Source organism: Condylura cristata, unplaced genomic scaffold (assembly GCF_000260355.1).
Source record: "Condylura cristata isolate star-nosed mole 26May11 unplaced genomic scaffold, ConCri1.0 scaffold00034, whole genome shotgun sequence".
Classification (NCBI taxonomy): domain Eukaryota; kingdom Metazoa; phylum Chordata; class Mammalia; order Eulipotyphla; family Talpidae; genus Condylura; species Condylura cristata.
The window spans coordinates 7158194-7181642 of record NW_004567135.1 but is presented as its reverse complement, the minus strand read 5'-3'; the positions used below and the strand labels follow the sequence as shown (position 1 = coordinate 7181642).

Genomic DNA, 23449 nt, shown 5'->3' with positions numbered 1-23449 from the left:
GCGGCCGGGTGGGGGCGAGGGAGGAGGAACTCCTCTGGGAGGGGCTCGGCCCTGGCGCGGCGGGAGTTGGGGCACGGTGTGGAGGAAGAGCGGGGAGCAGCCTCTGCACCTGCTCGTTTCCTGGGGCATTGTTTCCTGGGGGACGCAGGGCACAGAACCAGGGTGGATGAAGTGAGTCCAGGGTGCATGCACGAGGGCTGGCGTGCAAAGGGCCGGGCAGCCCCAGCGCCCAGCACAGGAGGGGCGGCGCAGACTAGTCCAGCTTCTGAGGAGCTGGCCGTACCGAGTCAGCGTGGAACCAGAGGAGATGTAAATATGTCAGATGCGAAATAGAGCGGGGGCATTTAAGTATAACCTGGCTGTCTCTTAGCTTTTGTGCCACATTCTCTTGTGGAGTCACGACAGGAGCAGAGAAGCTCCTGGGATCTGTATTTCAAGTGCCAGAGGGCCCTCCTTCCATTGTCCTTCACCTCACCCTCCAGCCTGTTTCAGTCAAAGCACTCGGGCGACCCCCACTTTCCCTTTCTTGTTGGGGTTAATAGAGGAAGCCATGACATTTCTGGGTCCTCTCCCCTCTGTAGAGACCTGGTATGCTGCCAGGCAGCCGAATGACACCTCAGGGACCTTCCATGGGACCCCCTGGCTATGGGGGAAACCCCTCCGTCCGACCTGGCCTGGCCCAGTCAGGGATGGACCAGTCCCGAAAGAGACCTGCGCCTCAGCAGATCCAGCAGGTCCAGCAGCAGGCGGTCCAAAATCGAAACCACAAGTAAGATGACCTATGGGGGTGGGGTTGGAGGGAGGAGGTATGTGAGGACACAGGTGGTGGAGCACCTAAACGGTGAAGAGATGGTGCTGCGTCAGCTTACAGTGCTCATTCTGGAGAATTCTTCATAGGATGGGAGGGGGTGGGGGGGTTAGGAAACGTGCCTTTGATTGGTAGTCCCCTCACTTTACTATAAGTGAAGGTGCTGCAGCCTGTCATCGTGTTCTGACTAGTTCATCCCAACCTGATAACAGTGTTTATTCTGAACAGTGCAAAGAAAAAGAAGATGGCTGACAAAATTCTACCTCAAAGGGTGAGTCTGGGTGGTAAGGCTTGAGGGTGTGGTGACTTTGAGAACAGAGATACTCAGTTCTAGATCCCAACGCTGTCTTTCTGTTCCTAAGATTCGTGAACTGGTACCAGAATCCCAGGCCTATATGGACCTCTTGGCATTTGAAAGGAAACTGGACCAGACTATCATGAGGAAACGGCTAGATATCCAGGAAGCCTTAAAACGTCCCATCAAGGTAACACGGAAGAACAAGCTCTAGGCAGAGAGCCAAAGGAGAGGACTTGAACCCCTAACAGGCCTAGGATGAGAACTCAAAGGCACAGCACAGCTCTCTTTGGCATTTAAATTACATCTCTCCCTTCCGCCCACAAACTGAGAATTATATTAGAAGCCTAAGAACAGAACAGCAAAGGGGAGGGGCTGATCTCTCTTGCACCAGAAATATACCCTGTCTATGTTTTTGCTGTATCTGTTCTGCCACCTTGGGAAACTGGCACTTTTATGACTTTGTGCACCTGGTATCCTGATGTCTGCACTTGTATTCAAGCCAGTACAGTGGCCTGTACTAGATTAATCCATCCACCCCAGGGACTCGGTAGCCACTCTGTTAGGAGTAATTTTAGGGCTTGGGGAGACCCTTGTTGGCAACTTCAAACTATTGAATCCCCACCATCAGTTTTGTTTCTGCCTTCCCTCAGCAAAAACGAAAGCTGCGAATTTTCATTTCTAACACTTTCAATCCGGCCAAGTCAGATGCCGAGGATGGGGAAGGGACGGTGGCTTCCTGGGAGCTTCGGGTAGAAGGACGGCTCTTGGAGGATGTGAGTTCCGGGTCCCCCATGGTGGCCATCGAGGGTGGGAGCTGCTGGGAACAAGCAGTGTAGTGGGGTTGGCAGGCAGTCTGGCTGGTGTTCACAGCTCCCGTTGGGAACAGCAGGGAGAGGGTCACTGTGTTCCGTGCACTGAGGGACAATGGTTCTTTGTGTCTGGCTCCAGGGCTTGGCCCTCTCTTGGTATCATATCAAGAACCTTATTGTCCTGGGACTTGATTTGTTGTGTGCCTCCCCCGATGCTGCTGCCCGCTGGGCTTACCAGTATCTGCAGATTACTGAGTTAAGGTTTCTTCTTTTCTTTTTTAAGTCAACTGAGGTTGCACTTAACATTTGCAGCCATTACTTCTCCAAGTTACAGAGGTTATTCGACTTCGGCGGTGGCATCTCCGTTTCCCTTACTTTCTATGGAGATGCCTCACAGTTTAAATGGGGTATATTTCTGACAGGCTGGCTGCTTCATGGGGTACATCAGCTGACAGGTGGTAGCCTAAAACTTCCCACCCAGCACCTCCTTGGGGAAGTTCACCTTTCATTCCCTTACGCTCTCTGGGTTTCTATTTTTAGCTGTTCACAAGCAAGCTAATTTTAATCCATTTTTCAGGAGAATCAGGGCTCATTGTCAGAGCCTCTTCGATATAGGTCCAGCCCCTCTGCCGGTGGTGTCATTCCATCCAAATAAAGCTGGTTTTGTTCTGGCTGCTTATTGCCCAACTCACTTCTCCTCTAAAGTCAGACTTTTCTCCATTCGTGTGCACTTTGTTATGTGCAATGCTTTGACGTAGTCTGTGTGTCACTTCCCCTGGGGAGACAAGGTAGGCACGTCAAGGCCCTGTGTGTGTTAGGGGCTACTTCAGGATTCTCTTGCTGCCATGACTGGTTGTCACTCGCAGACACCTGCCATTTCCTGAGACTCAGTTTTGTAGTTTTTTTTTCCCCTTTGCTATTGTCGGTTCCCTTTTTTTTTTTTTTTTTAAAGATGTGTTTATCTGTGCATACAGAACTGAGGTACAAACCAGAGGTACAGGAGCAGTGAGAGGATTCACCAGAGACAGAGCAGGGAGCAGAGCAGGCAGATCGACGTAGTACACTGCTGAAGGGAGCTGTGGGCTGGTCAGGAGAGGTCTGCTGCGCCGTGTGGGTCACCTCCCAGGGCCAGGATAGAACTCATGCTGAAGTGGCTTTAGCTTCTTAGTGCTGTGCTTTAACCCGCTGCGCCACCAGGGTGGGCCCATGGGTTCCCTTTTTATGAGACTTTCTGTTGGAGAATTTTCTTCTGGCCATCTCTAACATGATCTCTCTTCTCTCTTCTAGTCTGCCTTGTCCAAATACGATGCCACCAAACAAAAGAGGAAGTTCTCTTCCTTTTTTAAGTCCTTGGTGATTGAACTGGATAAAGATCTGTATGGTCCAGACAACCATCTGGTAGAAGTGAGTAGTTCTGCCTTCTAGATTTTGTCTCGATGACAGGAGTTGTGATGGTCCTGGGTACCAGCATATAATGTCTAGCGAGTGGGGAGGTACAAAGGGTTACCCCAAGGTTTAAGGTGCCACCATTGCAGTATGCACATTGATCTCCAGGTGGCACTAGCTGTGTTCAGTTCTTGTGCATTTAGACCCAAAAGCTCTTACAGCCTAATTTATCCCACCTTTTAAATGTTTCAGTCCTGTTTGCTGCTCCTGCTTTGAAGGGGATTTCTTGTGGAGGCCTCTTATTATGCCAGGCCATCTTCGTATCGTGCTTATTAGTGGTGATGACACTTAGATATCCACATACCTGTCATACTTTTACCTGCTCGCATAGCAGTTGCTGTAGTTTAAGGAAGTTAGCTCGTCAAGGTTACCTAGAGAGCTGGGAGTTCTTTTGACTCCACACTCTGTTTCCATTCACATTCCAGAATGTTAGAAATCCTTTACTGTTACACAGTGTTCTGAAGATGATGTTAACTACACTGTTGTTGAGATCCGATCAAAACTATAATGAGGCAGTCAGTGCTCCAGGTGAACTTCATCTGTTCCTTTTGTTGCCAGTGTAGCTGCGGGCCCTTAATGTCAACTGCTAAGAGACATGAGAAGATCTTTATCATCTAATAAGGGAAGTAAGTCACAGAATCAGTGGCAATGTATTTAACTTAAGCAGTAGAGCACAGTGGCTAAAAATGTGAGCTGTAGGCAGGCGGTGTTCACAGTTCAGCTCCACCACTTACTTAGCTTTGAAGAGCAAGTCACTTTGCTCTTCAAAGCATTAGTGTTCTCATCTATAAAGAAGACTTAACCATGCCTGTCTTGTATGGGTGTAGAAATTAAATGAAACGATCAGTAAATGTCTTACAATAATCTCGCATACAGTAAGTGTCGAATAAACGGTAGCTTCATATTTTATGATACACATGTATATTATCCATTTTGTGAATAAGTTTTCACTGGAAGTGTGGGCTAATTTAAGTGTAATGTTAAACAGTCAAACAGTCAGAATTAAAAGCTTGCAGTCTACTTATACACAGACAGTAATTCCAAACCCATTGTCCGTTTTTTTTTTTAAAGATTTATTTATTTATGCATACAGACTCGGGTACAGGCCAGAGGTGCAGGGGCAGCGAGAGGCTTCACCAGAGACAGAGTGGGGAGCAGAACAGGCAGATTGATGAAGTCCACTGCTGAGGGGAGCAGCGGGCGGGCCAGGAGAGGTCTGCTACGCCCTGTGGTCCCCTCCGGGGCAGGCGGGGAATTGAACTCATGCGGAAGTGGCTTTAGCTTCTCAGTGTTGTGCTTTAACCTGCTGTGCCACCAGGGAGGGCCAGGCCATTTTTTTTTTTAGATTTATTTATTCATACAGAACTGGGGTATAGGCCAGAGGTGCAGGGGGGTAAGAGGATTCATCAGAGGCAGAGTGGGGAGCAGAACAGGCAGATCGACGAAGTTACACTGCTGAGGGGAGCAGCGGGCAGATCAGGAGAGGTCTGCCGTGCCATTAGGTCACCTCCAGGGCCAGGGATCAAACTCGCACTGAAGTGGCTGCGGCTAGCTTGCAGTGCGGCGTCCTAACCCATTGTGCCACTAGGGAGGGCCTGGCCACCTTTTAAAATGTTTCATGCTATTGCTCTTCTCTAATAGCCTCAGTAATCAAAGTTGAATATCCAGTCGTTACAGAAGTTCTTCCCTCCCACCCCAGTTCTTCCTCTGGGAGAGCACCCCCTGACATCTTCCTCTCTGTAGTGGCACAGGACCGCCACTACCCAGGAGACAGATGGCTTCCAGGTGAAGCGGCCAGGAGATGTGAACGTACGGTGTACTGTCCTGCTGATGCTGGATTACCAGGTAATCTCTGGTTCCGCAAGGGGATGCGACATTCACAGCTACGTCGCATCAGCAGCCTCACATTAAAAGGTTTAAATGTAGTGTGGATAATTTGCCACCAGATTTTAAATATTCTAAATGTAGGGGTAGGATCTTAGTCATCCTTGAGTTCCTCCTAGTACTTTTCTGACCCAGAAAAAAGCACTATAGTACTGCAGCTTGGCTGCCTGGTCATGCTAAGCACCCCAAATGGACATAGACTGAGGTCGCTAGCTTCACCTCTATAATCTTTGGTTCTCTGCAGCCTCCCCAGTTTAAATTAGACCCTCGCCTAGCCCGGCTCTTGGGTATCCATACTCAGACCCGTCCAGTGATCATCCAAGCACTGTGGCAATATATTAAGACACATAAGCTCCAGGACCCTCATGAGCGGGAGTTTGTCATCTGTGACAAGTACCTCCAGCAGGTAAGAAAAGGACCCATTTTTTGCTAGAGTCCGATGAAGGACTAGTTGTGCTCAAAATGCCAGTTTCTTAGCTGCTTCTCTTTTCTGCAGATCTTTGAGTCTCAGCGTATGAAGTTTTCAGAGATCCCGCAACGGCTCCACGCCTTGCTCATGCCACCGGAACCCATCATCATTAACCATGTCATCAGGTAAACGTGTGTGGGACAGAGTGCAGTGCTGGAGCTCAACTTGCAGGAGCCAACTGTCAGATTTGCAGGAGTTTTGCAGACAAATTATTGAACACAGATATTATTTAAAATTAAGTTATAGAAACTTGCAAATCAATAATATCACATTGAAAATGAAGGTAATATGCACGCAAAACTCATTCCCTAACTATTTTACAGGTGTTTGTTTTTTGAGTTACTTCCGCCTATTGCGACTGTGTGGCAGAGATGCTACTTAATGACGTGTTATAGTACATACCTCCCCAAGCCTCCAACAGTGACATCATGTTGGCAGCTTGAAATCAGCTTTGTTGGAAATTGGCAAATGCTTCAAATCAGAGCTTTTTTCCTTTCCTCCTTTGAAGGCAGTTGTTAACCATCTTTTGTACCAGCAGTGGGCCACCACCTGTTCTTTGGATGTTAGGACTTTGCAGTCTGAGGCTCCAAATCCATTCCCTTCAACTGTTTTGTACAGAAGCTGGGTGAAAGAGGCAGATTGGAATGAAGGAGGGCACTTACTTCTCAAAGCTGCATGTTTCTGTGGTGGGATATAGTCTCTGCCTCCTTTCCCCTACTCTGTACAACTCCAAAAAGACCATTTCTTTAGATCCTGAACTGTCATCCAGCTAGTCATAACTCCTACCATTTATGTAGTAGGCCATGTGAAACTGGTCTGTGCTGTACTCCTGTGCATAAAACTTAATCCTTTTTTTTTTTTTTTTTTAAAACAGAAAAGATAGATTGGTTGAAATACCCTGCAAGGGAGCAGGGGATATCTTCTAAATTAAGCCTTTTTTTTTTTTAATCTTTCCATTTTGTGTAGTATGTTTTCTTTTTTGGGGAGGTGTGTCACCTTTTAACAGGGAGATAGATGAGCTCATTAATCGTGGTTTCCAGTAGGGAAGCAGAAACTCTTCATTGGTTATTTTTTGCACCCTTTAAGTTTTTACCATTAACTTAAAAAAACAACAACTCAACTTTCTTGAGGTTTCTATACAGTGGATCACATCCATTTAAAGTATAACTTGACTGGGTCCTCCCTGGTGGTGCAGCGGGTTAGGATGCAGCACTGCAGGCTAGCCGCAGCTGTTTCAGTGCAAGTTCGATTCTTGGCCCCTGTGGTGACCCATATGGCACAGCAGACCTCTCCTGGCCTGCTCGCTGCTCGCCTCAGCAGTGTACTTCATCAGTCTGCCTGTTCTGCCCACTTTGTCTCTGGTGAATCCTCTCGCCACCTCTGTGCCCCTGACCTATACTCCAGTTCTGTATGCATAAATAAATAAATCTTTTTAAACAATTACTGAAGTACACTTGATGACTTTCAGCAAATGTATATATCACTTAGCCGTCAGCAAAGGAAGATAACAAACCTCTCTGTCACACCCAGAAGTTCTCTTGTGCCCTGTTGGAACCAACCCCTTTCTCTTCATTCTGGGTCAAGTTTTGACCCTGTAATTAAATCTGAGAGGACAAGCCTTTCACCAGGCCTTTTTGGTCTCCTCTCCAGTGTTGACCCGAATGATCAGAAAAAGACGGCTTGTTATGACATCGATGTGGAAGTGGATGATACCTTGAAGACTCAGATGAATTCTTTTCTGCTTTCTACTGCCAGCCAGCAGGAGATTGCTACTCTGGACAACAAGGTAAGGGCCTCTGCCCTAGTAGTTCGGCTATTACTAACCTTCTAACACAGTTTCTAGGCTGCCTTTTGACTACGGTATTGATTCAAAATATATTGACAGCTGGTGTGTGCCAAGTACTGTGCTTGGCGCTCACTGGAACCAGAAATACATGAGTTCTGATTCTGGCCATAACCTTTTGAAAATATTGAGCCTTAGTAGCTCACCTGTGAAATAAGAACTAAAATAGATCTGTACTCTAGTTCTATTTTTATAAGGTTGCTATGAGGATTAAATGAGATACTCTGTAAAGGTAAGCCACTGTACCTGGCACATTCACCATGGTAATGGCTGGGCCTATTGTTTCTGTGATCATAAACATCAAACTCAGTCCATTTGTGTTAATCCAGAAGTGCTCTCAGAGCACGACAGGGAACATTTAGTTGGGAGATTTGATGCCCCAACTAAATCTTGAAGAAGAAAGTGGGAGTTAAAAAAAAAAAAGGGAGAAAGAAGAGTGGTTAGGGGTGTGGGAGGTGGAAGACCCAGAGGAGGAGAGGGGATGTAAATATACGCTGATGAGAGAGGTCAGTCTGGCGTGTCCAAGAAGTGCAGGTTGTTTGGCGTGCTAGATAGTTTAAGGTGCATGGCAAGTTTGGGGAAAGGAAACTGAATAGGAAAGCAAGAGCCTAATCATGAAAATTCCATGCTGGGAAAATTGGTTTGTGCTTCATTCTTAAGCTTGGAGCACTGATGCTATTTACACTTAGAACGATGGCTGGCACGACTGTGGAAAGAGTCGTAAGGGGCAGATTTGGGGCCAGGAAGCCAAGTTAGGCTGATACAGCAGTACCTGTAGGATACATGGCCTTAATGGTACTGGTAGTGAGAAGGGGAATACCTAGACCTGAGGGGTGTCAAAGAGGAATGGAAGGGATGTAGATGCTAGTTTGATGGGCACTGGGATACGGTGAGATGGAGGAGGAGGCATTATGTATCCAACTTGGGGGGTGGTAGAACTGGGAGGAGAAGCACATGTCAGGGGACAGGTGATGGATTTAGTTTTGGAGAGTTTAAGGTACCTTGAGATGTCAAGCACATAGGTTGCAGTTTGCAGAATGAATCTGGTCTGCAGATTGGGAGTTGGCTAACTTGTCGGTGGTAACGGAGGACATACAGGGTGGTGACATTGCCAGAAAGAGAAGGGGGCAGAGGACAAAATCCAGAAGGCATGGCCTTCGAGGCAGCTCTCTATCATGTCTTTTCTGTGAGAACATTGGAACCCATTGTGATACGGATTCAGCACGATGTGGGTGTGGCTTCACCCACAGTGGGCACTGTGTAAACTAAAGGAAAACCTGCCCTGTCTAGGAACATGGGGACGAGACACGGCCTGCTGACAGAACGCCCTGCGCCGGCGCAGTCACAGGCAGGCAGTAGTGTCACTGCTGAGCAGCCCCTGCGGGTCGGAAGTAGCCCCTGAAGATGTCAGACACCGTCTGCCACCTTCTGCTTTGCCCCAATTTGAAAATGTTAAGAGTTGCTTTCTCTCTTACAGATCCATGAGACAATAGAAACCATCAATCAGCTGAAGACCCAGCGGGAGTTCATGCTGAGCTTTGCCAGAGACCCTCAGGGTTTCATCAACGACTGGCTTCAGTCTCAGTGCCGTGACCTCAAGGTAAAGGACCTAGGGAGGGGCAAGGGACCCCGGTCAGCGTCAGCGAGGCGGACAGTTGCTTTGTTTCTGTGTTACCTAGTAAAAGAGCCAGAGGAGAGAAGGCCCGTTTCTCTTTAGCACATTCTGGGTCCACTTTACAACTTATTAGGGAACCACCCGGGGTTTAGCCAGCAGTCACCGGGTGCTGTCCCTGCATGGCACTGTGGATTGTGGGGGCGGGGGAGGGGGTGACATCACTTGATCTCTGCCTTCAGAGCAGCTTGGAGGGCCTAGCTCTAGTACGATTTGAAAAGTAGTAAACCAGGCGCCTCGCTGGCGGCACAGGGATTAGTCTCAGCACTGTCAAGCTGCCGCCAGTCACTGCAGCATGAGTTTGATCCCCGGCCAGGGAGCGACCCCCATGGTGCAGCAGACCTCTCCTGTCTTGCCCACTGTTCCCCTCCTCAGCAGTGTATTTCAGTCCATCTGCCTGTTCTGCTCTCCACTCTGTCTCTGATGAATCCTCTCAGCTTCTGTACCTCTGACCTACACCCCAGTTCTTGTGTGTATGAATAAATAAAAGCTTTAAAAAAAAAAAAAGAAATGAGCCATGTTAGGTCACTTTTGGAACTCACCAGTTCCAATCAGGTCATTCATAGAAGGGAGAGGGCTGAGGCTAGAATAGCTGGGGGAGTCTTTCTGGAAAATTAGAGATATAAGGTATTTCCCAGAGAGGGCAGCACCATAAGCTCAGTCAAATAGATAGGAAAGAGCACAAAATAGATGAAAATGCCCTCTGCTCTCAACTCTCTGCGGTAGCCGTGACTGCAGTACATAGGGAGGCTGAGCAGTAGGGCCAGGGCAGCCTGCCCAGGTGGACCCCGAACAGGTGGGACTAACTACCAGCTGGTGACTGGAGTTTGCCAGGACTGCCGCTATAAAGTTCCATAAGCTAGGCAGTTTAAACAACAGCAATTAATTGGATCCCTGTTTTGGAGGCAGAAATCTGAAATCCAGCAGCAGGGATTGGATCCGTCCCAGGGCTGAGGGAGAATTTCCAAGCCCCTCTCCTCGCTTCTCATGGCCTCAGGCCTTCCTTGGATTGTGGACGGCATTCTCTGTCTGGAGTGCCGTCCCTCCATGCACCGTTCTGTGTCTGTGCCCACGTTACCTCTCTTTCTGAGGACACCATCTTCTGTTGGGTTAGGTCCACCCTCGTGACCTTGTCTTAAGCTGGTGATCTGTGCAGATCTGTTTCTAAGGAAGTTCAGGTTGATGTGCGCGGGGTCTCGGGGGCTGACACCTTTTGGAGGCAAGAGGGTCCAGTCGCAGGTGTGAAGGAAGAAAATAATCTGTCCCTCTCTTCCCCCTCCTGTCTGCCTCAGACCATGACAGATGTGGTGGGTAACCCCGAGGAAGAGCGCCGAGCTGAGTTCTACTTCCAGCCTTGGGCTCAGGAGGCCGTGTGCCGATACTTCTACTCCAAGGTGAGCGCTTGGGTGCACAAGGGAAACTGATAGAGGGCAAAGGGCCTGCACCCCTGACAGCGTCAGTGATATTAGATACCAGTTTTCAATGTATCTCATTTCCCACTTCCACAATTTTCTCTTTAGGTGCAGCAGAGACGACAAGAATTAGAACAAGCCCTGGGAATCCGAAACACATAGGGCCTCTCCCACAGCCCTGATTTGGCTGCGTCGTTTCTTTATTGGGGCCCGGGCTGCGTGCCTCCCAGCACCTGCCTTGGTCTTGCTTGGGGCCTTTCAGGGGATGCTGTTCGTTGAAGGACAACTCCGGAATGAAGAGGGTCTCACATTTCTGTCACCCTCTCCCCCATCCCGTCCCTTCTTGCCCCCAGCTTCCCTTTGCCCACAGAGCCCCTGTGCCTCTCCCTCCCTGGGCTGCATGGGCCTCTAGATAGTGGTAGAGAGAACCTGTAGTGGTGATCCGTGCTCAGAATGGATTGGGCCTGAGGCCAAGTGGTCTTCAGGGGCCAGCTACACTGATCGGGCCCGCTGAGACCCAGAAGTTGGGAGTTTAGCCCCTTTCAGGCCCGGGGGCTCTCTATAAGCTAACTGACCTTGGCTCGCCTGATGACAGAACCCACTTTCCTTCCTTCCCTCCACAGGTTTGGAGCACGCTCCCTCACTTGTTGCCCTCAGCACTAAAGGATCCCTGGTGCTTGGGCACCACTGAGCCCAGGTCATTCGCAGCCCTGACTGGCCCGCTGTCTCAGTGCTCTTACTCCCTGATAGGGGCCACATCAGTATTGGAGTTTGTTCTGTGTTGCTCCCTCCCAGCACGCTCTATAGCTGCTCTTCTTAGGATTCCCTCCGGTCTGTTCTCACCCTGGGCATTTGGGTGGGGGAATCTAGCCTTTCCTTGTCTGAGCCCCAGGGATCTAACCTGGGGTACCATTGTTGCCAGTGGAGGCTGTTTCTTTCTGCTATTGCTTGGAGGTATGACTCATTCATTCGCTCCACCCTGTCTCCCCCACCTCTTCATGGAGAAACAGGCCTAAAATCAAACGGGTAAAAGCCCTGGGCCAGCCCTGTCTTCCTGTCCCTTGCCTGCCCAGTTATCACCCACCGGTGACTTCTAGGGCACTGAGGAGTGAAAGCGCCTAGGGCTGGAGTGTAGCTCTGAGTTGGGTTTGTGATTCTTCCTCTCCTTGCCTCACAGGATTGTGACTCCCTAGCCCCTGCCCTCAAAGCTTCAGACCCCTCAGGTAGCAGCAGAACCTTGGGATCTGGGCCCCTTGCAAGGGAGATGGTTTTGCATCTTGCCAGGAGAGCCTCAGATCCTTCCAGGTTATGTCACCCCCGAGTTAGCATATCCCAGGCTCGCAGACTCAACACAGCAGGGTGGGAGACAGCTGGGTGCAGAGTGGGGTTTCCGTTCAGCATGGGCTCTAAACCCACAGAACTGACAATGCCCCTGCTTCCCCACCCCTCCTCAGGCTCCTGCGAGCACATCCCCAGCCCTGTATCCCTCCCTGTTCCAGACTGGGGCTGGCAGATTTCTCCCCATCTCCCCCTTCCTGTCACTGCCCCTCCCCTCCCTGAAAGCTTCTCCCCGCAGTGACACTGGGCAGCCTCTGTCCATGGGGCTGGAGCCATGAGAAGGGAGCTTAGCACTCCTGCAGTGTCCTGTTGAAGATAACTGTTTTTATTAACTGAATTTTTTTTTTCATGGACCAAATTTTTTTTGTACTGTCCCCTTATCTATGTCACCCAGTTTTAATAAAAGAATCTTCTGAAGGATGGGTCCCCCATGACAGGGGGAGCGCTCTTCCCTGGCTTTCTCCTCTGATCCCTTCGGCCGTGCTCACAGTCCTCATTTCATGTGGCAGATATTTAGTGAGCATTGTGGTGTGTCAGTGTGGTGCCAGGTGCAGTTCTCACTTCAGAGCTGTTCAGTCAACCCCACTTGTCTGTCAACATGGTGGACCTGGTCCGTGTTGCTGGCATCTTGGAATCTCGTCCCCAGCTCCGGTGAGGAGGGTATTAGGAAGGAAGCCAGCGGCACTGCCATCTCTGCTGTCATCCTGAGCACTGCAGGCAATGTGCTGCCTTGGGGCACGGGCTTCCTGTGCTGGGTTCCACCTCTCCTGGGCTCCCGTCTAGACGTTGGCTAGGGCTTGCGTGACTAAAGACATCTTTGTTCTCTGTGCCTGCCATTCTTCTAAGGTTCCAATTTCAGTGCCCTCAGATTTTTGTTCTTAAGAACAGAGTGGACATGCTGTTAGACACTGAATGCACAACCCCTAGTTGGCAGGGTTTGCGTTCCCATTGGCAGGAGCATGACGTTCTGCAGTTTACATTGTGCCGTGCTGCGTCCCACTCGGTGGCTCGGTCCTGTCCTGTGAGCTGGCTTGGTTCTCCTCCAGAGGGGGCTCAGGACACAGGGCTTCCACATGCTGAAGTTGGAGTTTGACACTTGGCCTTTTGCCTCCATGGATGAGACAGGTGCCGCCTGGGTAGTCAAGCACTTCAAGGATATGAGCACTCCAGTGTGGAACTCGGAGGCTGAACGGAGAAAAAAGCCATCTCAACAAGAGGACATTGAAATGGCATCTGCTTTTCCTGAGGTTGACTTCATGCATAATGAATAGAGGCTGCTGAACCTCTATTAAGTTCAAGCAAATCTACAGTTGGCTCTTGGGAAAGGGCTCCTGGTGGCACAGATAACCTGTGACTAGCCAACCCTGCCGGGGCCTGCACACTGCTCCTGTGACATGAGTAAATTCTTTGTCTCCACACTAATTGTAGGTGCAAAGTGGGGTGGACATATTTAGGGGGAAAGTAGAGGGTTATTTTATGTAAATTCATTTATACTTTAGGGTTGCCATATGCCCCAGGGACAGAGGCGTCCTTTCTGTCCCCTCACCTCAATGCTCCCCACTGGCTGCCTGACGCTGGTGCCTGTCTCAGTGCCAGTCATCTGTGGGGCTGGCTTTGTCGTGCAGCTTTCTTAAGCGTAACTACTGATTCCATGTGTGTTGCTCTGTGGGGTCTCCCTCGGAGAGGGATGGGCTTTTCCTGAACAATCCCTAGAACTTAGAAAACCAGTTCTCAGTCTCGACCTTCCGCCCACTTAACCCTTACCCAGTGGTTGCATACAGACTCCCTTCTGGCCCAGTGCTTATCACTAGTATGGGTCAGCAGTGGCCCAGGGGAATAGAAACACCCACTTAGTCCCCAGCCAAGCCAGGAGGTCAGTGTGTGTACACAGCATTGCCTGTGCTCTGGGCCAAGGTGCACAGACAGCGAGAATGCTAGGGAGCTCTTGCCTCACTTTCCAGTCTAGAAACCAGGTCCCCCCACACCCCCCTTAGTCAAACATGGCTGTGGGCAGTGTGGAGCTGCTGAATGTGGGCCTTCCACTCCTCCCTACTCAGTCGCCTCAGACCACGAAGTTCCCCAAAGGTCACAGCTGCCTTGATTGCTGCTTCCTTTCCCCTTTCAGGCTTCCCCGAGAAACCACCTGGGGTGGTAGCTTGGAAACTGAGGAAGAACTAAAGAAACCTCAAAGCCTCTGAAGGACCACTCTCTTCTCTCCTGTCCTCTTTATCCTTAAGCCCGTAGTTTGCAGAAGGGCAATTGAAGGCCACTGGGCATCTGAGCCTCTTAACAGTGACCTTCTCCACCCTACCCTGAAGGACACTCAGGTGGGATCCTTTATGGTGAGGAGCCCACCAAGGCGGCCCTGAGGTGCCGGCTCAGGCCCGGCTTCCACTCTTATCCTCCGGCTGAGCTGCCCCCACTGGTCTCTCACTTGGTCTTTAGCAGCAGACCCTACACTCACTCCCTCGCCGGCCACAGCCCTGCTGTGGAGCTTGTGTAGGGCCAGTGCCCTCGTCCCTGTTGCTGCTATCGAGCCAACCTATAGAACAGTTCTGGGGGACAACGCAGGGCGACTCCTACTTTTGAAAAGAAAGCATTCCTGTATCTGCTTGAGTGCGGGGGACAGGGGGTCAAGGAGACTGGCCACTCGGTCCTCATCTTAGCAGACCTCAAAATGCAACCACGGCCGGGGTACGGTGGGCGGGCAGGAAGCTGTAGAGACGAAAGGAAGAGGGGCGCGACAGCCTCCAGCAGTAAACCTGAGCGGGAAGGCAGGACCCCGTCTCTGCGCCCATCCCGGCTCCCCACCTGCGTCTCCTCTCGCGGCACCGCCTGGCTCCGCGGCGCCGCCTCCCACCCACCCCGGGGCGGGGCTTGGCTGCACCCACGTGTGGTGGAGTTAAAAACCCCGGCGGCCGGCGCTGGGGAGCGTGGCACTGAGCCGGTTGCGGCTGGGAAGCGGCACCATGGCCGGCAAGCGAGTTTGCATTGTGGGCTCTGGCAACTGGTAAGCAGCGCTGTCAAGAGGCTGTGGGGGACAGGGGCGCCCCCCCACGTACGCGGGGAGGCTCGGTGGGCTGCAGGGAGACGGCGGCAGGACTCACCCTCCGTGAGTGCCGTTCTACGCCGCGGGTGTCACTGGAGTCCAGCCCCTCAGGACCAGCGGAGCCGGACCTCCCCGCCCCGGCCCCGGGCCCCGCAGCTCAGGCAGCTGCACCTGTTCACCACCGAGCGAGCGCTGCCCCACAGCTGCTCGGGTTTGAGGGCCGGGGAGGAGATCAGAAGGCTGGTCCCCTTCTCCAGCAGCCAAGTGTGAGGTTGGACAAATTGTCATGGGGATGCTGTGCTGAGGAAGGTGGCAAATAAATTATCTGGTGATACTGAGGTGGAGCCCTGAGCCCTCCCGCTGCCGGCCTCTCTTCACAGTCCCATTCCACCACTTTGTGTGCTCCCCTCCTGTCAGGGGCTCAGCCATTGCCAAGATCGTGGGCAGCAATGCAGCCCAGCTGACACGCTTTGACCCACGGGTGACCATGTGGGTATTTGAGGAGGATGTCGGGGGCAGAAAGCTGACGGAGATCATCAACACACAACACGAAAACGTCAAGTACCTGCCAGGGCACAAGCTGCCTCCCAACGTGGTGAGCCCCAACACCCTGCAAGGCAGGGAGAGGGAGGTGAAGAGGTTGCCACCTACTGAGGGAGGCATTTCAGGGGCCACTTGGACTTAGGGTGCACCGCAGGAGGGCTCCTGCAGGACAGGGTGACCTGATACGGCCACCAAACTGCTCCCACCACACTCTTCTCTTGGGCACTTCCTGGGGCTGAGGAAAACCTGACTGCACCCCCTACTTGTGGGCTGCCGGACAGCCAAGGCCGTTTGGGGGTGGGGGGGAGGACAAGGAAGCTGGTCTCTGTGGCAACCAAAGGCAGGTTCTCCAGCTCCCAGATCTAGGGTCTGGGTAGTACCTGCCTGGGACTTTAATCCTGCTCCTCATTCACTGGGTTATTAGTAGACTTACATGCTGTTTCTTGGACTCAGTTCTTTGGTTGAGTCCATGTGACTTGCTCCCACCTGGACAGGGGAGCAGGAAGATAGCAGGAAATTGGGGCTTCACTTCCCAGTTGGGGACCTTAAGGAGTAGGGTGATGAAATCTTGGCCTCTTTCTCCTGCCAAGCCCAGGCTTCTTTTGGCCTCTCTCACTGTCCCACAGCCAAGGGCTAGGAGGCTGCAAGGAAGAGGTTTCCAGGAGTCCTCCAGAGCCCAGGGCAACTGGAGCTGGGGGGAGGGCCTGGAGTGTCTTATTCCTCCACGTTCAGCCTGCCAGACTCAGTCCCAAACAGCCCTTCTTACCCCCCCCCCCAACCAGACTCACTCTGGCTCCAAGACCACCTGAGTGGGGGTCCACAGGGGCTAGAAGTTTGTCAGGCCCACGAGCACTGGCCACCCCACAGGTGGCGGTCCCAGATGTGGTCCAGGCTGCAGCGGATGCTGACATCCTGGTCTTTGTGGTGCCCCATCAGTTCATCGGCAAGATCTGTGATCAGCTCAAGGGCAACCTGAAGGCAGACACCATTGGTATCTCTCTAATCAAGGTGCCAGGGGCTTCTCCAAGTGGGGTGGGAGGCGGCCACTGTAATGGGGCTGCGGGGAGGGGGGGTGAAGTGAGGAGCACAGGAAATGGTAGAAGTAGACTAAGTTTTATGGGGAGAGGAGTTAGCTTTGGGGACCCTAGAGGGTCATTCAGATACTGGGGGCTTTGGGGAGGTTTGGGGCATGGCTAGGAGGCATCTCTGGGAGTTTGGGCGGTACGCAGGGCTGCCTGGGGGTTATGACAGCAAGTTGGCTTAAAGAGTGTGAAAAGATAGTTTGGAGCTATGGCCAAGATGGAAGTTGGTTTGGAGGACCAGGAGGGACTGTTTAGGGGTGTGGAGGGTAAGGTGCTTTGGATAGGTGGGTTGAGTGTACACAGGAGTGGAGTTCTCAGATGGAGTTGTCTTCACACTCTCTCTACTCACAGCAGGCTCTGCCTGGTGGGAATGGGCAGGACCCTGGGGGAGGGACACTGATGGACGGTGCCTTTGGAAGGTGCAGCATTTCTGGGTGGGAAGCCCCTTAGGCATAAAGGGCACAGGCTTGAGCTCCATCCTGTGCCCAGGGGGTGGATGAGGGCCCCAATGGGCTGAAGCTCATCTCTGAGGTGATTGGGGAACGCCTTGGCATCCCTATGAGTGTGCTGATGGGAGCCAACATTGCCAGCGAGGTGGCTGATGAGAAGTTCTGTGAAACAACCATTGGTGAGTACCCCACCACCCAGTGCAGCTCTGATTACATCCCACCCCCACATTACCCCCTGCCCGCCCAACATACACTTTTTGCCATCTTCTTCCCACAAGGCAGGCAAGGAACAAAACCCAAGCATCTGAGACAAGGGAAGCTTGGGACACCCCATGGGAAAGGACTGCAGGTCCTGCTTAGGGAAGCTGTAGGAAGAACAGAGTCCCCCCACAACGCCTTGCCCCCTCCCCACTTTAGGCTGCAAGAACCAGGCTCAGGGACAGCTTCTGAAAGAGCTGATGCAGACGCCGAATTTCCGCATCACAGTGGTGCAAGAGGTGGACACAGTAGAGATCTGCGGGGCCTTAAAGGTGAAAAGGGCCCAGAGACAGCTGTGGGTGGGAAGTTTCTGGAGCAGGGCCTGGTTTAGCTCTTCCAGATTGCTCCTCTCCCCCACCAAGGGGGAGAAAGACCAAGGCCCCCATACATAGGAAGAACTGCACAAGTAAGGCCAAGGTCTGCTGATGAATGACCATCAGATAATGGAACGACAGCCCTCAACTCCTTGTGGGATATCTGTCTCCCTGATTCCAGGGGCTAGTGCAGGGGAACCCAGGCTGGTTGGAGACGAGGCATCCAGGCACCCTGCGAGCTAGCCTGGAAAGACCATCGGGGATCTAGAACAGGGATAGTCATGGGTGGTGAGGGGCCAGCCAGGTGGACAGAAGGGTAGTTTTCAGGAGATGTCCTCAAGGACGGAGTGTGGATGGGGCTGGGCTGGGAAGCCGGGAAGCACAAGCCCACAAAGGTCAAACACCCAGACGGTGAAGGTAGCTAAGGAGCATGCCCACTACACTTGGCTGCCTCAGCGGCACCTCATGGCCGATGGAGAGAGGACGGGGTAGGTGACGAGGACTAAGGTGGTGCCTGCAGGGAGTGATTCTTTCCTACTCCCCAAAGAATATAGTGGCCGTAGGCGCTGGCTTCTGTGACGGGCTGGGCTTCGGTGACAACACCAAGGCGGCAGTGATCCGACTGGGGCTCATGGAGATGATCGCCTTTGCCAAGCTCTTCTGCAGTGGCCCCGTGTCCTCTGCAACCTTCCTGGAGAGCTGCGGCGTCGCTGACCTCATCACCACCTGCTATGGAGGGCGGAACCGCAAAGTGGCCGAGGCCTTCGCGAAAACAGGAAAGGTGGGCCCTGGAGGGAATGAGGGTGGGACCTGGAGGCCTGAAGGTAGAGGAACTTCGTCGGGCATCTGCGAAGCACAAATACTAAGATGGTTGTGGTCACGCCCAGCCTTTCTTTTCTCTGGAAACCCCACCTTCCTATGAGTCCCAGAGTCTCCTTGTCACACCATGTCTCCCATTTCCATTGCCCATCCTGTTTTCTTCACAGTCCATTGAGCAGCTGGAGAAAGAGATGCTGAATGGGCAGAAATTGCAGGGGCCCCAGACAGCCCGGGAGCTACACAGCATCCTCCAGCACAAGGGTCTGGTAGACAAGTAAGTGTCTGCCTCAGCCCACCTGGTTGAGGTAACAACAGCCAGAAGCCCTCTCCCCATTTATTACCTTCCTAAACCTCCCACAACCTGTGAAGTGGTCAAGAAGGGTAGCATATGTGTATACAGAGCCTGGGGAGAGCCTGGTCGGCCTGCTGCTTCTAGCTAGCTGGAGACCTTTGCCCTCCTTCCACGCCAGTGCTCTTGAGGCCACGTTGCCTGGCCCCCTTGTGTGGTCTCCTTTTGCCCTCCCCTCCTTGTCCTCTGCAGTGGGGGCAGAGCTGTGGGGAAGCAGGAATAAGCTCACCTGATTATCCCGCCTCTGTCCATCACCCCCATTCAGAGCTGCTCCCATGATTCTATTCTTGCCTCCTAACTCCTATTCTTGGGTCTGAGGTTGGGGGTGCCCTCTGTCAAGTAAGGAGCACAGTGACAGTGTGGCAAAGGGGCTGTTAGTGTACCAGGGAATCCTAGAAGAGTATGAGACAGGTTCAGAAGCGCCGCTCATGGCAGATGGGGTAAAGTGTCCTGGTTAAGCGGTAACGGAGGCAACCGCCTAGAGTGAGCTCCTTCACCAAACTCATGACCGCATCATCTTTTCCACTGTGTCCTCTTGGCTCCACTCGACAGCTGCTGATACTGAGGCTCAGCGAGGCTAATTGTCTTTGCTCCAATGGAACAAACAATTCATGGTAGGGTAAGATCAATATGATAGGGAGCAGAACAATTAGCAACCTGATCTACAATCCGGGGCTAGGCAGTCCACATTCTCAGTAACTGGAAATCAAGTGCCTGGAGTCTGCCTGCAATGAAGGTGGGAGATTAGTGGAATAGACGGCTAGAATGTGGACGGGGAATGGAGCCTATGGGCTAAGCTGGGTATCTCCTGCCCTCTCTAGGTTCCCTCTGTTTATGGCTGTGTACAGAGTGTGCTACAAGGGCCAGCCTGTGGGTGAATTCATACACTGCCTGCAGAATCACCCAGAACATAAGTGAGCAGGGCCAGGGACCAGGCCAGCAAACTTCTTTGCCCCAACGGAGACGGGCGCTTGAGGGGCCTGGCCACTGATCTCCAAGAGTCCCCATGGAGCAGCCTCTTCTTAACTTTTCACTGGGGGACGGAAGGCTGAAGGACCAGCTACCTGTCTGGAAATCCTGAAACACCAAGAGACCTGCAGTTGCTTGCTATCACCGTCTCACCAGAAATGGAGTTGCCTTGTCCCTCTCCAGATGTGGGGTTTTCTCCTTCCTGTGGGAGGAGTTGAGTCAAATCCTAATACTGCTTTGGGTGTGTGTGAGCAGGGTGGGGTGAGAGGGAGGCAAAGTAAGGACTGCCCACTTAAGTAGACCAGGACCTCAGCCACCATGGGGACAGGGCAAGGGCTACCAGGGAGGGGCCTGGACTTTTGCACCGACATAGGCCCCAGGGATCCCTTTGCTCTGACCTCTGCCAGGCCCCACACAGCATCAATGGATCTCAGTGTTTGTTAACAAAATACAAAGATCTCAAACAACTGCCTTCTCCTAGCAACATGTGCGTCCTCAAAAACCTCTGGCCATCCCCTTCCCCCTCCCCCAGGCTGCCCTGGCACTAGAGTAGCTGCCAGGTTGGCATCTCTGGCCCTGGGGCTTGCCATTCTCCCCAGGGACTTCCTGGTTCCTAGTTCTCTGCCAGCTCCTCTTACTCTGCTTGACCTTTCAAAGTCTTCCCTTGCCCTCCCCACTAGCACCCTCCTAGGGGAGCAGGAACTTAATCTGCTGACAGAGCTGCACCTTTTCATAGCAGGCTCAGATCAGTCTGCTCCCTGTGACCTTTGTATTTGCCCATTTCCCTTGTGTGTGTGTGTGAGAGAGAGTGAGACAGAGAGAGAACTGGGTGCTTCCCCAGAATATCCCTGGCTTCAGCCTTTTCCTGCTCCCAAACCCTGTACCTCTTTCTCAGCTGCTCCCAGAGTGACCAAGGCAGCTAACCGGCACCAGCATGTAGAGCCCAAGGGGCCAGAAAATGACCCAGAGGGTGATTGTGGGTAGGTCCCATATTAGTGGATTCTGACATTGAAGCCAGTTCAACTCTGTAATCTGAAGGCCACCTCAGGAGGTACTGGCCTAGGGGTTAAGTCTCAGTGCTATCATGCTGTCACCCCTGAGTCTGATCCCCAGCCAGGGAGCTGACCCGCATGGCACAGCAGACCTCTCTCTCTTGTCTCACCTGCAATATACTTCAGTAGATCCTCACTCTCTGCTCCCCAATCTCTGGTGAATCCTTGCAGGCCCTGCACCTCTTGCCTACACCCCACTTCTTCCATGCATGCATAAATAAATCTTAAAGAAAAACAGGTACTGACTACATCAACACCTTGGAGTCAGAAAACTGGAGGAGGAAAAAGAATAAAAAGCTGCCTATCTCCTGGGGTTAGGAACGGGAGGAGGGAGAGTTGACTTTCTACTGGCCTGGCTCCAGGATGGATGGCAGCCTGGGCCTCTGGCTATAAATAGACACCAACGGCCTGTGAAGTCCCGTGGCTTCCAGCAGGGGTCTCAGCTTGCTGTGTGGCAGCACCTGGCACTCTCACTGGCTCTGTCTGGCCAGCAGACTTTCACCAGCCTGGGAGGGCGGCTCCTCCCAGCCAGCAGACCTAGAGAATCCACTGTCTCTCCAGGATGGGGCAACTCTCCGGGAGGGCTCGTCAGCCCAGGTGTGGTTGGGCTCAGGTGGAGGCACAGCCTAAATCTGGGCTGCCCGCGCGGGAGGTTAAGGGGGTGGCAGAAAGCAGCTCTTTCCCTAAAGCTGCAGCTCTGACTTCTTCAGATAGTAAAGACGTTGTGCCTATTTTCGTTCACAACTGACCGAATCAGATGCCTCTGATTCAAGCCTGTCTACCAAAAGGAAAAAAAAAAAGCTTTTTCTAGAAACTTTTTTTTTTAATTTAAAGTTTATTTTTACATCATTTTGCACATTTTTTTTTCATCTCCATTGTAATCCCCATGGGTTTCCCATCACCAAATCACCCCTGTGCCACCACCATAGTCCCGTGCATTTCCCTCCCTCCCACCCCCCCGTTCTAGAAACTTTTTTCTAAAAAACTTTTTCTAGAAAGGCATTGGAGAAGGCAGCTCAGTGACTGTCAGTGTGTGTGCTGTGGTCTATCACTGATATACGTTCACTCAGGCCGTAGACAAATTTAAAAGACAAGAACCCTCGATAATCCCGGTCACCCCAAGCTCCTCGCAGCTGTCCCTTCCCGGTGCTTCTTTGAGGCTTTATCACACCGTTTGCAAGGACGGAGGTGACATACCGGACAACAGTACTGGAGATCTGTCCCTCGTGCATACTCCGAAGCTAGGGCCAAACCTGCCGTGTCCCCGCGAGCCGGGTCTCGCGTGGCGGGTGGGTTCCTACCTGCGCTTGGCGGAAGCGCCAGCACCTGGGAGAGCGCAGTCTCAGCCTCTAGGGGGCGCGCGTCCACCTCCAGAAGGCTGACTCCGAAAGGCTCTACCTAGCTACAGGACGCGTCACCCGGCCGTAGGCTGAGGATTGGCCAGCTCTCTGACGCGAGAGACGGTCGTCTTTTCTCTCGTGACTGGAGAGTTTCTAAGCTCGGGTCACAAAAAGAGCCTCTCAATGAAGAATGACTACCACTCCCAGAATCCAACGGGCCTCTCCGAGAGGAAAGCTTGTCTGAGGACGCTGGTCCAGGACTGGCCCGGAAGCCGGAAGCCGGAAGTGGCGCGCGGCCCTCCGCGCTGCGGCCCGCCCAGGTGCCCGCCTCGGTGGGCGGGGTCGCGGGTGTAGCTCGCGCGGGCCCTGCCTTCGCGTTGGGAGCCGAATCCTAGCGCGTGAGGGGAGCGAGCGGGAGGTGACAGAGTGGCTGTCCTAGCCAATAGCGCCTCAGCGTCCAGAGTTGTTCCCGGGCCGCTCCTCTCACGTGTCTGCTCCTGGGGCCTGTGTCCCGGCGCCGGGAAGTTGCGCGACCGCGGTGGTAAGACGTGCGCGGACACCTCGACCGGGCGGACCGGTGCGGCACCAGGTACGCCCTCCTCCCCCAGGTGCGCCCTCCGGGGGTGGCTGTGGCTTGCGGCGCCCTCCCAAGTCCCGTCCTGGCCGTGCCCTTGAGTCGCCGGCCATACTCTGCGCCGCCGACCGCGAGCTGGCTCCTGGCGGCCGTGGGCTCCTTCACGCCTGACTGGCGCCGGCGTCCGGCCCTACACGCCTGAACCTCCCTGCCTCGTAGTCCGCGGTGCAGCTTTCCAGAGCACCCTGGGTGCTGTCACCCCCCCCAGCTCCACCCTTTGCTGCTTTAAACCCGGGAATGCGGCTCCCCTCACCCCCCGCTTGCGTAAAACTGCTCGCCCCTATAAGAAGACACCTTCTCTGCTTTTTTTTTTTGAGCGCTTCTTTATCTGTTAACTCTCCTATCACCTCGACTGGTCACTTGCCACCTTCTCAGCAAGTCAGGGGTACATAGCTAATCTCCATCAGACAGCCATAGGCTCCATTAAGTCTGCGGCCTTCTCAGCTCCAGTGAAAGAGATAAATGAGTAAATCTAAGCTGAGGGAGTGAGTTGTCCTGAGGAGAAACCTGAGCCTTAATGATTCTTCCCATTCCCCCCCCCACCCCCCCGTTTTGCTGAAACCTGATGTATAACAACCCTCCCCACCCAACTTTGTGCTTTTTTTTTTTTTT

The 23449-nt window shown here is 52.7% G+C and overlaps 3 protein-coding genes across 3 annotated transcripts in view; all 3 read left to right on the top strand.

The window, feature by feature from the left end:
* The first annotated feature begins 78 nt into the window (after window positions 1-78).
* On the top strand, window positions 79-14080 carry SMARCD1 (SWI/SNF related, matrix associated, actin dependent regulator of chromatin, subfamily d, member 1). The gene is made up of 13 exons (XM_004692765.2): window positions 79-171; window positions 582-769; window positions 1037-1079; window positions 1171-1293; window positions 1757-1879; window positions 3203-3319; window positions 5105-5206; window positions 5490-5651; window positions 5742-5839; window positions 7365-7500; window positions 9035-9157; window positions 10522-10623; window positions 10750-14080. The coding sequence occupies exons 2-13, from the start codon at window positions 591-593 to the stop codon at window positions 10801-10803; spliced, it is 1362 nt and encodes a 453-aa protein (XP_004692822.1). The 5' UTR covers window positions 79-171; window positions 582-590; the 3' UTR covers window positions 10804-14080.
* Window positions 14081-14824: 744 nt separating this feature from the next.
* On the top strand, window positions 14825-20279 carry GPD1 (glycerol-3-phosphate dehydrogenase 1 (soluble)). Its single transcript, XM_004692764.2, has 8 exons — window positions 14825-14989; window positions 15446-15623; window positions 16439-16579; window positions 17143-17281; window positions 17520-17632; window positions 18222-18455; window positions 18661-18767; window positions 19664-20279. The coding sequence occupies exons 1-8, from the start codon at window positions 14949-14951 to the stop codon at window positions 19758-19760; spliced, it is 1050 nt and encodes a 349-aa protein (XP_004692821.1). The 5' UTR covers window positions 14825-14948; the 3' UTR covers window positions 19761-20279.
* A 2332-nt stretch (window positions 20280-22611) lies between these two features.
* Window positions 22612-23449, top strand: part of LOC101622610 (cytochrome c oxidase assembly protein COX14) — a 3261-nt gene continuing 2423 nt past the window's right edge. The window contains exon 1 of the mRNA XM_012732350.1: window positions 22612-22792. The gene's annotated coding sequence lies outside the window, so the exon portion shown is untranslated. The remainder of the gene's footprint in view (window positions 22793-23449) is intronic.

What these genes read in the sequence shown, in the direction of transcription:
- SMARCD1 (XM_004692765.2), top strand. Translation starts at nt 591, where the DNA reads ATGCTGCCAGGCAGCCGAATGACACCTCAGGGACCTTCCATGGGACCC. An exon ending in CCTTAAAACGTCCCATCAAG is followed by an intron (nt 1,294 to 1,756) that starts GTAACACGGAAG and finishes GCCTTCCCTCAG; the next exon opens with CAAAAACGAAAGCTGCGAAT. An exon ending in CTCAGTGCCGTGACCTCAAG is followed by an intron (nt 9,158 to 10,521) that starts GTAAAGGACCTA and finishes TGTCTGCCTCAG; the next exon opens with ACCATGACAGATGTGGTGGG.
- GPD1 (XM_004692764.2), top strand. Translation starts at nt 14,949, where the DNA reads ATGGCCGGCAAGCGAGTTTGCATTGTGGGCTCTGGCAACTG. An exon ending in AGATCTGCGGGGCCTTAAAG is followed by an intron (nt 17,633 to 18,221) that starts GTGAAAAGGGCC and finishes TACTCCCCAAAG; the next exon opens with AATATAGTGGCCGTAGGCGC. An exon ending in CACAAGGGTCTGGTAGACAA is followed by an intron (nt 18,768 to 19,663) that starts GTAAGTGTCTGC and finishes TGCCCTCTCTAG; the next exon opens with GTTCCCTCTGTTTATGGCTG.